The sequence below is a fragment of the Atractosteus spatula genome, chromosome 5 (assembly GCF_055471065.1).
Source record: "Atractosteus spatula isolate fAtrSpa1 chromosome 5, fAtrSpa1.hap1, whole genome shotgun sequence".
Classification (NCBI taxonomy): Eukaryota; Metazoa; Chordata; class Actinopteri; order Semionotiformes; family Lepisosteidae; genus Atractosteus; species Atractosteus spatula.
Window position 1 is genome coordinate 43,889,005 of NC_142710.1, and position 12,554 is coordinate 43,901,558.

General features: G+C 43.6%; 1 protein-coding gene across 1 annotated transcript in view; it reads right to left on the reverse strand.

Annotated features, from left to right (window-relative positions):
- The window catches only part of LOC148835145 (uncharacterized), an 83,648-nt gene that overhangs the window by 37,628 nt on the left and 33,466 nt on the right, over positions 1–12,554 (reverse strand). The window contains exon 6 of the mRNA XM_088915346.1: positions 113–307. Within this exon, the coding sequence (XP_088771472.1) occupies positions 113–307 (195 nt within the window). The remainder of the gene's footprint in view (positions 1–112; positions 308–12,554) is intronic.

The window sequence follows — 12,554 nt, forward strand, 5'->3', positions numbered from 1 at the left end:
TCCTCTGATTTGTGATGTTTCTATTGACACAGGAACACAAAATTTAACCCTGAGAGGAGACACAGGAGCGCGGAGACACAGAAGACAAGACAGAAGTAACATCCACACTTGCTTCTTGCTCAGGTGTCGGGCCACATCAGACTTCTTGAAGCCATCCAGATTGTATAACCTCTTGGCTAGGCGCTTGGCTGCCTCCAGGTCAGCTTTGTTGCCATTGGTGAGAGTATCGGTGCTGCCCAGGCACAGTGGCTCAGTCAGGTCCAGTTCCAGGTCCATATCGGAGGCCAGGTGAGCAGTCGGTTTCTCACTGAGGACAGAAGGGGAGAGAGGGGCTTTAGTCCATACTGCAGCACTTTCCGTACATCACCTGCATCTCAGACTCGACCCAAGACACAGGGGCAATGGCCATACATTAAATCTTGTGTATAAAGATACTGTTAACAACCCAAGAACTGGGAGCCACCTGTTTGAAAAAATACAGTAGACAACATTCCAGTTGTAGACAACATTGTAGGTAAGAAAAAAAAGTGAAGATATCACATTTCCTAAATTCCTTTTCTGAAATAATACACAGCTATGCCATCAGAAATTGTCTACATTTTGTGTGAATCCTAACCCTAACTCTAGCTTTGGATTTAGCTTAAAGTAGGTTAGGGTTAGGGTTAAGACTTTGTTTAAAGACTTTCCACAATCCTTCACTCAGTTAGGCGAAAATATACTTCACGGAATGCAAATATTAGCCAGAAATGAATAAGCAAGCTCACCCAACCAAAGAAGGTGCATCAACAATTGTGAAATTCTGTTTTTGACAAGTGTTGTGTAATTGGAATTTTAGGCTGAACTGTGGACTCAATGAGCATGGTTCCAGGCTCATAGTAGGCTAAGAGTCAGGAAGACCCCATAAATGTCGACTTTATTTGTTAATATATCCGTGCATTCAATTAAAAATGCAAGAGTTTGAAACATACAGTACCTATAAGCAGCAGGTATTGAGTCTGCAGTTTAAATTTTCAAATTCTCACATTGGGCTTGACATTAGACATGTTCAAGAAAAAATAAGCCTGTTAACATCCTGCTGTCAGAGAAAACAATATTGTTTATAATTACCATCCATAATTACCAATTACCAATTACCATAATTACCATCCTTAACTTTCCTCATAAAGTACACATACAGTTATTTTCATTATATTTAGGCATATTTGAACGCTTATTTTTAGAAATAAAGAAATAACCAGATAAAACATTCTACATAACCGATTTATGAACATCCCATTTATAGTACTTTGCAAAGGCATTCACCCCCTTCTGCTGATGTCGTATTTTCTTGAATTACAAATGAAATATTTGAAATACAAGTTTTGAAAATTGATATTTTTTTAATAAAAAATTGATTGCTCAGACCAAACACTCTTAAGAGTGAAACTTAAATATCAACAAAAAATCAATTAATAAACCTTGTTGATTGTTTAAGTATTCACTTAGTATTCAGTATTTAATTGATCCCAGTATCTCAACCAGCAATTTCCTAGAAGAAGAATGGGTATTGTCTTCAAGAACATAGTTGGAACATAATCTTTTTCCAGATTCCAGAAACCCTCTTTGTAAAGAAGTGTCTCCTGCTCTCAGTTCTAGATGCATGTTTACATAGGTTCCAGCTGCACCTTTGATTTATTTTCATTCTGTTCATTCGGGTTGACTTTGTCAGTACCTTAGAGGATTTTGAACACTTGTTCCTACAACATTCCCATGTAGTCTTTTTTACATACTAAAAAGGTACAGTTTCTTCAGCTTGCCAGTTTAGGGCACTCCAGTAATCCCTGGACTATATCTGGTTGCTCTTCTTCTAGAGCTGCAACATTTTCTTTTGTAATGTGGCAATCTAAATTGTGCAGGTCTTAGTAGTGTATTTGTACTGTCTTCACGTAACATCGCTCAATTTTATTTCTACACCTTTAACTGTTGTAGCGGCAAGGCTTATTAAAAATACAGGAATTAAGTTTGCTGCTCCCTTGCCAATCTCTCTCTCCCTCATCTCAGTGGTGCTGGATACAGAGAGGCCATTCCATTTGGTTCACATTTAAGGTGTTTTTCTAGATGATAGATTTCCTTATAAGGAACAACTCCCAAAGCTGAGATTCACTAGCCACCCTAATAAATGGTCATCTCTGGCGCCTTACTGTCTGGGAGGTTCCTTGGGAGAGTCGCATCTCAGGTTATTTATAACCCTAATGTCAGAGAGCATGGTTACTGATCCTCCACCTCGATCAGCCAATCAGGAACTGGTAGGGCAGGGTAACGCCACGTGGGTCTCGAATGCCCACGGAACATTCAACCAATGAATGACCGTAGTTCCTCCAGATAAAACAGGCAGCACAGGGCCCAGGAAGGTGCTCCTCTAGGACATTCTCAGACTCATCTTGGACAATCATGTAACAGCCAGTGTGTCCGAGTGTCAGGACTTTACTTTGTTCTAAGAATCGAGAACAGAAGTCGCCGTGTGTAACCGAAGGATCCGCCTGAGCTTAGCCCAGCAGCAAGCCTCACGAACCCACCGCAAACGCTCGCCTGATCAACGAGTGAACTACGGTCGGAACTGTGGACAACTGAATCTCAGGATTTAGGACTAGCGCCACATCGGGAACGAACCGGTCTTCTTCCCGTCTAAAGAGTGTGACTTGCTTGGACCCGCAGCCACTTTCCATGTGCACAATCCCTGCTAGTTAAGCCAGGACTAACTAGCCGGTCTTCAGAGAGCCCACTGCCAGTGCGTCACAGCGGGAATCTCTCCCTCCTTCTCCCAGACCTCACGCCTGACCAGCACTGCTTGGCACCGGGCCAGAGGACACCGATCGGACTAATCAACAGCCTGCCGCTGTTCCCTTGTGTCCGCTGGAGATCTGAATCCACAGAGATTGGATGAGTATTCAACATTCTGCATTACAGCTCGAGAATTCAATTGTTACCTCAACCCCAGTTGATATCAATTTAATTCCTATGAGTGATGTACTTGTTTTGAGTATCTAGTGTAGAAGTTGTAATCAAAGTTCATTTACGAAAACGGTATAAATGAATGGTATACTCAATGTATGTCCCTCTTGGTATTTGTAGATCTACGTTATTGAATATATACCTTTTGTATTCTGCTAACCCTCACTATAAGATCTGTTATGTTTATATGCACATTTTATATGTTAATACATGTATTCTCCTGTATTAGTATCCGCGTGTGTGCGTTGCTGAGTTACCCCGCTGGGTCGGTTTTCTAATAGCCATCAAAGAATAATTTTGTGACTTACTGCTACAATTAATAATTGTCCCAGTAAATGCACAAAACCCCTATTGGTTATCCCCACTTTTGAAGGTCATGAGGTCCTGAGACATTGTTGTCTTCAAACCAAAACAGGGTTAAGTGATGTCCCTTGTATTATTATTTTTATTGTATTATTAAAACATTAACCTTAAATGTCCACATTAGTTCTAGAGAACCAGGAACCAGCATTGGAAACATATATTATGAAGAACATCCGCTAGAACAGATGATAAGTCACACTCACATGAGAAGCTGACCATCACTTAACTTATCATAACACCTGGAGCATGTATAACCAAGGTAGGAGACATCATCTCAGTCTAGGCTTTACACATCAGGAAGTTCACTGCCAATATCTGATGCCTCTGTAGTAGGCAGATATTTGGGGAGAGGTCACCTCCTTTCTTTTGACATGCTACCTTTGACTCATTCATGCTACCTGCCAGTCATGATCCAGCTACCCAGCAGCAGCATTAGAATAAGACCGGTTCCTTTTCCCAGCCCCCCGATGAACCACAACAACTGTGTTGGGCACCTACCACGGTGGTTTGGAGGTCTGTTCCATTAAAGGCGAACTCAACTACCTGTACCCCTTTAAGGCTTACTTGTTTCTTGGACTTTACTATCCAATTCAACAGTGCGGCACCTGAAGGCATCCATGACCTCAAGTTTGGTCTTAAATTGTCTGGTTCTAGACAGTACAGTGTTAAGTCACCAAGATGCACTATGGCCTCCTCGGGAAGTTGCAGGAAAACCGTTTGATTAGGCAGCTGCATTGTGGTAGCTGTATCATGCCTGTCATAAGTCATAGTGATAGTTAAATGTGGTGTACTGACCAGCCATTTACTTCCCACCTGCTCTCCATGGGGTTCATTAACCTCCCTCTGCTCATTATAGTAGCTTCACACCCTTCAGTGGCGGATCATTTAGACACAGCCAATGGATAGCATTGGTAGCCATACCCATCTCAAGATTTGGAACTAAATTCAATCTTGGATCCCCTTCTGGGTGAGCCACGAGCAATGGGGTGGTTAACGTCACATGCTCCTCTACTGAGAAGAGTGGGATCAAGTGGGTTGGGATTTGTTCCACAGCTAGACTGGCTACAGTGGCACTAAGTTCCCTTAACAGGTCTTGCGTCAACATTCTGGCCTGCTGCACACAAGCATAAACCCACTGTATAACACCGACAATCCTGCCCACTGGGTGGGGGATAAGATTTAACCCTTTTGCATAGGAAGTTACCTGTAGGGTTTTCCCTAGGCTTTCCAGCTTTTGCTGCTGTTGATACAGCCTGTCACTACCCTCTGCCATCACCTTCTGCATCTTTGACACCTGCCTTCTTGGGGCAGTCAGGGTGAGAGTGCCAATAGCAAAAAAACCTACCAAAAATAGAAAACGCACAACAGTGGCGGCAGCAATCAGTCCTCCCAAAAGTCTTTTAGGGTGGCTGATCCCAGTCATCTCTTCCTGAGTGACTGTTGCCATTCTAAGCTGGCAGAGCATGTACATGTTGTCTTTCTCGATATGCCATGTGGCATCCTGGGCAACAACATCCTGGAAATCTGGGGAGATCTGACGCAGCTGCTGATGCTGCTCCGCCGTTTCCAGGGCATCTGCTTTTCCGATCTGTTTATGCCTGTGCTCTAGGAACCCCGATGGGGGTGGCACAGCAGTGGAGCATGCCTGACCCTCGGCTGAGTGGTCATCTGGAGCACCTGAGTGATCTGGGATTGTTACCCCATTCTCACTGTTCAGGTCCACCCTGCACACCTCCTGATTGAGGAGTCCCTCTATCGGCATGTTTATAATCATTCGCTGGGGGTGGGTGTAGGACACCTGTTCGCTCCCCCCTTCCCTCGCTAGGGGGTCAGGGAACTGCCCCAGCACTGGGATACGTGTTCACAGTCTTTGAACTCGCTATCACTCACCAGGCCCGTGTCAGTGCGGGCGGGGATTCTGACACCCCCCTTTGCCATGTTCTGCACTGGTAGGCGGGTGGCTTGACCATCCAGCTCCAGTCTGGGTGTACCACTGTTGGTCAGACTCAGATTGACAAACTGAGCTGGTGGCTGGAAGAAAACCTGCTCAACTTTCATTCTCTGTCCCTTCATGGGACTGGGTGTGTTGGAAACCTTGCCGTCAAGGCAGGAACAATCAGGTCAATCTCACTAACTACCTGGAAGGCCTGAGGAATAATGTTACCTGACTGCAGGTTCCCTGGGTCACAGCAGAGGGGACTGGCATCTGAGATCAGGTGTGTCCACAGCACAGTAGCTCCAGTGTCCAGCTGGGCCCCCTGTCTAACATGTGAATGTTGCACTGGGGTCACCTGGCGGTGGCCCTGTGACAACTCAAACAGATCCTCACTAATAGAGGACTTTTCAGAGCTAAGGGTGAGGGCTACATCACCAACCTGCTCTCCTGCCATCTGGATCCCTTCCACCACTGCGGGGTGGTGGTCCTGACCCCACTTGGGTGCCAGGGTACACAGGGAAACCTCCTTTTCATCACCAGGTGGGGAGATCTGCTCCTCTTTAGGCATGCTTTACCTGTGGCAGGGAGGCTGTTGGGACCTTGGCCGGGGCAGGACTTCCCTGTATATCAGGGAAACAAGAAAATATTTTTATTTCTTGTCCAGAGGGAACAGAAGGAATCTTCGCATGGGATACTGTGTTCGGTGGGCACTGTGTGAGCACATTATGCCTCTTGGCCCCCCTTTCCTTCTGTACAAAAGGCTTAGGAGCCTTGACCTGATCTCACAATTTCCATTGCTGGCGATCCACCAAAGATTCCACTCTGAGTCGCATGCCCTTTTCTTTTTCTACCCGTTTGAGCTTCCCATATAAACGCAATGACATCAAACACATTTCAACCTCAGTGTCAATCAGTGCCTCTGGAAGACTGTGGAAGATGTCTCCAATGGCAACCTTGAGGTAAAAGCCCCTGGCTTTTCCTTTCCATTTTAACTTCCCCAGAAGTCGTCTAGAGCCTGCCTGCTCTCTGACTTCAGGGGTGGGGTCGGTACTCGCTTGGCAGGAACCCTTCTGCTCAATCAGATAGACTAAGGGAACGGGTCTCCACCTCCTCCAGTGGAGAGGGGCGTGGCCCGCTCTCTTGAGGTGGAAAGTTTTAGCTCATTCACGTTTCCGGCAGCCTTGGGGAGCGTTTGTACCTGTCCAAATAAAGCCTGTTCAAGCCTGGCTAGGCTGGTGGCTATCGCATCCTCTTGCTTAGCCTTTTTGCTAGCTTTCTCTAGCCCTATCCCTCCCCCATTGTTCTCACGGTGTGTAGGTACGCTGGGTGCGGTCCTGTGTGCCTGCATTGTGCTGGGGCTTAGATAGCTCAGAAGCTTCTGCGCCGCTGGCTCTGATGGCGAACACAGTCGCTTTAACAGCTTTTTGCTCGGAGCGACTTTGGACCTCATACTCCCAGGCTTTTTGCGCTAATCTCCTAATATCAGCCATTTTCATGGTCTGTGCATCTGTATGCATTAAGATCATTTTTCTGACTGATGGGTGGAAATTGGCAATGAATAAGCCCTTGAAATTTGCGTTCTCTTCACAACCCTCATAATTTCGCCCTGCAAAATAAGTTCGTCCAAGTCTCTCATAATATTCGCGGGATGACTCGGCTCTCTCGTTCTTAACGTGATGGGCGGCGGCCATGGCAGCAATCGGGTCAATAAACGTACTGTATTCTTGGATCAGTGCTTGGCACAGCTCCTCAAAGTCATTACAGACCTCTTTTGTCTGCCTAGCCATCCACTCATGTACGACTCTGCTGGTAGTTTTTCTGACCAGCAACACTTCCTCCTGTTCTGTGGCATCTGGCATAAACTGCAGTGTGTACCTGAGGTCATGAATATAACTCTCGAAATTATTCCCTAACACTGTGGGGTCAAATCTCTCTATGTCCTTTGCTAGCTGTCTCAGCGAGTGGAGGTTTATTTTCCTAGCTTCTCCGCTGACGGAGCTATGGCAGAGATTGTGGTCTGGGGGCACACGCCTTAATTGACTCGGCTCTCTACCCCACAATGACCCAGTTACAGATCCTGGCTGGGAGAACTCTCTCTCAGGCTAAGCCCTTAACTCCCGGGTAACCAAGCGCTCCGGGCTGCTTGGCGGTGAGGAACGCCTGTGCTGCAGTTGCTGCCCTGCCCTGCAGGGCAGCATCCAGCTCCTGTCTAAGCAAGTCTTTATCCTCATGGACACGCAACAAGTCCTTGTGCATTTTATGGTTACGTTTGTATAAACTCTCTAATTCCCTTTCTTTTTCATGTAGGCTAGCCTCTAGCCTTCTCTGAGCCCTCTCAGTGATAGCTTTCTCAATGGACAAATCCTCTAGTTTCACTGAAACCTCTTTGAGTTGGCTTTCACATTTTTCAGTTTCTTTCTTTCTCTCACTGATTATGTCTAATAACTCAACTCGCTGAGTCCTATATCTCTCAACTTTACCCTAAAGCTTCTGGAACTTCGATAACTCAGATAAGGTCAATTAAAGCTGTTTAGCGAGGTTTAAATTGAAATTAGATACGACCTGTATTGCGTTCACGGAACCTCCTGCACTAAGCTTGTTCATTACCTTGGCTACCAGGTCTGCCTGAAGTTTTTCAACTTTGTTAAAATTCAATTTCTCAATACTGTGCCAGTAGTCAGGATTGTCGTTGCTAGAGAGAGTGCTTATTAGCGACTAGTCTAATTCAGACTTTTTAACATCCATTGTTATTACTCAGGAAAAACTTAAGAGTATTACTTTTAAGTACGAAATCACAGTTCTACCACAGAACACCACAATATCAAATATGCAATCAACTCGGTAGATCGCAAAAGGTCACCAAAATCAAGCACTGTAGCTTAAAGAGCAAGGGGAACTTTTTTTGGGCTTTCAGCACACTGTATTGTCATGCACGGAAGCTGCGGTGTTTTTTTTCGACTAAATTATTCCGCTTGATCGACTCGTTTCAATCTGAGCCATCCTCACACGGGGCACCAATAAATGTAGGGGTTTTGTGTGTCTAAGTTCCTGGGATGCGACTCGCCCAAGGAACCTCCCCAGAAAGTAAGGCGCCAGAGATTACCATTTATTAGGGTGGCTGGTGAATCTCAGCTTTGGGAGTTGTTCCTAATAAGGAAATTCTATCAGCTAGAAAAACACCTTAAATGTGAACCAAATGGAATGGCCTCTCTGTATCCAGCACCACTGAGATGAGGGAGAGAGAGACTGGCAAGGGAGCAGCAAACTTAATTCCTGTATTTTTAATAAGCCTTGCTGCTACATTGTATATCCTAGCATTTTGTTTGCTTTTTTATTGCATCCCTGCATTGTGTCATGTAAATGATTTGTCAACATAGACATAAAAGACATACATATATTCATATGTAACCTTTATACATTTAGTGTTTCATATTTTGTATATTTAGTTTTTGCTACCTGCATGCAAAACCCTGCACCAACCTACAGTACATATTATTCATCATCATCTTGAATTTAATCTAAATAATTTTGCATTTCCTTTGCAGCCCTTACATTGTTTATCCTTCTACTTTAGTATCATCTATGAACATAACTACTTTGCTGGCTATACCAAAAATCTATATCAGTAATATACTATAAATTATTACCCAATATCTGTACCTTTGTTTTCTATCCATCAACCTGTTGCCAATCTGAAAATGCACATTACTTTGAAATCCAACTGCCTAGAGTTTGAGAATTCTTAATAAGAGGAACTTTATCCCAAATATTCTGAAAATCTAAAAACACTACATCACATGCTATTGAATGCTACTGATCTTGCTTAAGTTATGTTATCTGGCCAGAGAATGGAGTGGGTATTTATTTAATGTGATACCTGACAATGATGAGCCATTTCTCAAAGCCATTTCTGTAATCTCCTCTAATTAATGAGAGGGTTTATCCATAGTTGGGCCACTATCTTTTAGCAGGTGGAAACCACATCATGGAAACTCAGATGTCCTGGATAATTAAGAGAATTAGATTAACAATTTAAGAGCATCACATTGGATTACAAAGCTGTGTTCAAAAGACCTACACCCATGTATCAGAATCAGTACAGGTATTTAACACAGTACAAGAATACAACACAGCACCCACCTGGATAAAAGGAACACCTACTGTATTCAAGAATGCTGTTCATTGACTTAAGCTCAGCATTTAACACCATCATACACATAAAACTTGCTACCAAGCTCAGGGCTCTGGATCTAGATACTACCATCTGTAGCTGGATCCTAGACTTCCTCACCAGCAGACCCCAGACTGTCAGGATTGGGAACCTCACCTCCAAAATGCTCACCCTTTACACCAGTGCCCCTCAAGGCTGTGTGCTCAGCCCAGTGCTTTACTCCCTGTTTACCCACAACTGTACTGCCAAGTTCAGCACATTACCATCATCAAGTATCCCGACGATACCACAGTCGTGGGCCTGATCACTGACAATGATAAGACAGCCTACAGAAAGGAGATAAAAAAACGTGCAGACTGGTGCTGAACCAACAACCTACTGTATGTCTCAACATCAGCAAAACCAAAGTGCTGATCATTGACTTCAGGAGACAAGAAAAAGTCCACTCCCCCATCTACATTGAAGTGGAGATGGTGAATAACTTCAAATTCCTAAGTGTTCACATCTCTAAGGACTTCACATGGGCACTCAACACCTCCAGTCTCATCAAGAAGGCACAACAACGGCTGTACTTCCTGAGAAGGCTGAAGAAAATACGCCTGCATCCACAGATCCTCACCAACTTCTACAGATGTACAGTGGAGAGCATTCTGACCAGCTGCATCACAGTCTGGTACGGCAACTGCACCACATCCAACCGTAAGGCACTGCAGCAGGTGGTCAAAACTGCCCAACACATCATTGGCAGTGCCTTACCATCCATCCAGGAAATCTACAACACCAGGAGTCTGAAAAAAGCCACCAAAATTATGTCTGACCCCACTCACCCCACTCATAACTTGTTTGTCCCCCTACCATCTGGTAGAAGGTTCTGGACGCTCCAGTTGCACATAACAAGACTCCAAAATAGCTTCTTCCCCAGAACTGTCAAGCTGGTGATGCCCCCACTCCATCCCATCATACTATGATCTCTCCTCACTTCTTCCTGTACCCACAATGACTGTACTCCTACACCACTACTGAACGTAAGCCAAAATTGTACTTAAAATTGTACTAGATGTACTATTTAATAATCACCGTATTATTTTTGCACTGTTCGCTGTATTACTTTTACACTGTTTTTGTCCTCTTTGTATACTTTTCTCTGTTTGTGTATTTGCACAGTTTTTGACACTTTTGCACTGGCACCATACTGTTGTTTACACTGTTATTGTTATTGTATTTCTGTCTATTATCCTGTCTGCTGTTCTATAATGTATATATACTGCACCTGAGAGACTAATGAGAAACACTTTTCACTATATTATCCACCTGTGTAAGTATAATGACAAATAAAGTTGAATGAATTGAATGAAGAATACCTCTACATTACATTGTGAGCAGAAAATGTTTTAGTTTTTTAATGAAAGATGAGCACATTTCTTTTTCCTAATTAGAAGAAGGAGAACTGTATATAGGCTTACAGTATCTCCTTACTGTGTTCTGAAGTATAATCGCATCTCTTTTAAATATTTGATGACATTGGACCATCTCCTCCTTTAGACAAAAGATGAATTATTCACCCTGTAAAAGCCTACTGCATTAAACTTATCTGTCACTGGGGGTTTTCCAGGTTTTTTTTTAGCTGTTTTATAAGTATTTAAAATCACAGTTCATAAAATCATTTTTTCTTTTCAATATGAAATCTATTCATCAATCCATTTTGTAACTGCTTTATCCAGAACAGGGTCATGGGGAAGCCGGAGCCCATCCCGGCAAGCAATGGGTACAAGGAGGGATACACCCTGGAACAGGGTACCAGTCCATCACAGGGTGTACACACAAAAACAGACACATACAAATGCACATCAAGAAGACAATTAACCTACCAGCATGTCTTTGGACTGGGGAAGAAACTGGGGCACCTGGAGGAAACCCATGCAAACATGGGCACAGCATACAAACTCCATGCATATAGCACACCAGGAACTGAACCCAGGGCCCCATTTTGGATGTGCTGATTATAAAATGGATGGATGGAATTGTTGAATTAACCACAATTAAGTAAAGAAAGTTGTATTTTTCCCAAACAGCAGGAAATGCACCCCCCCTTGAGAAAATGCATCCACAACAAAAATCAGAACCCCACTTCGGGCTTCCAGCTCTTCTCACTCACAGCAGAACCAGAACCCACTGTCAGGTTCCCAACCACTCTCCCTGACTGCAGAACCAGAACCTAGTGTTGGGTTTCTTGCAGCTCTCCCTGACACCACTGCAATGACAAGGGATCTTCAGCATCTGGCCTCAAGCTTAGGCATTCAACTCCTGGTTGAATGCAGTTCACAGTAGCTGATGTTTGAGAGGAGGCCTGATCTTTGGGTAGGCCGGTAGCTGCAGTATGAAGGAAGGACTGATGCTTTGAGGCTGATCTCCAGTTTCCAAAAGACTGGACATAGCTGTACTGTACTTAAAAGGGACTTTGACTGCCACCATAAGTGCAAAAATAGCTACCAAATTGTAAGAACACTACCAGACAGTGCATTTATATACGTATTGTATAGATTCCAAAATAAACAGAAACTATTAAAGTTCTCTGACCTACTCATCAACTAAATCTGTCTAAAGGATTTCCTCTACAGATCTATAAAATAAATATATAACTTGCTATATTTCCTCGGGGCTGTTGTACAGAGTTGTGAGTCCCTCTTTCCAAATTGGAATTCATTTTTACTGTTTTCCCTCCTTGTTTTACTTTAATTTCCCTTTCTTTCACAACATTGCCATTTTACCATAGCTTCACTGTGATTTATTACATAAACATAATGCTACAATATTGCTGGGTACAGGAACCACACATGTACAGATTTCCAGTCATAATATTATTATGGTTTAATATATGAAAGAATGGTGGAGGTTGTATACTTTATTGTAAAATGAGTAAGAAAATCACATCATGAACTTCAGCTTTACCATAAAACTTTCCTTATGTGAGTAGCAACTACCAGCTTCTTGCGCTGAACAGTGCACTAATGTCAGACAAAATATGTAGGCCTACCTGGGTAACAGCATCAGGCCAGCCTGGGATTTACTTTTAAGAACTCTCTTTGCTCAGCG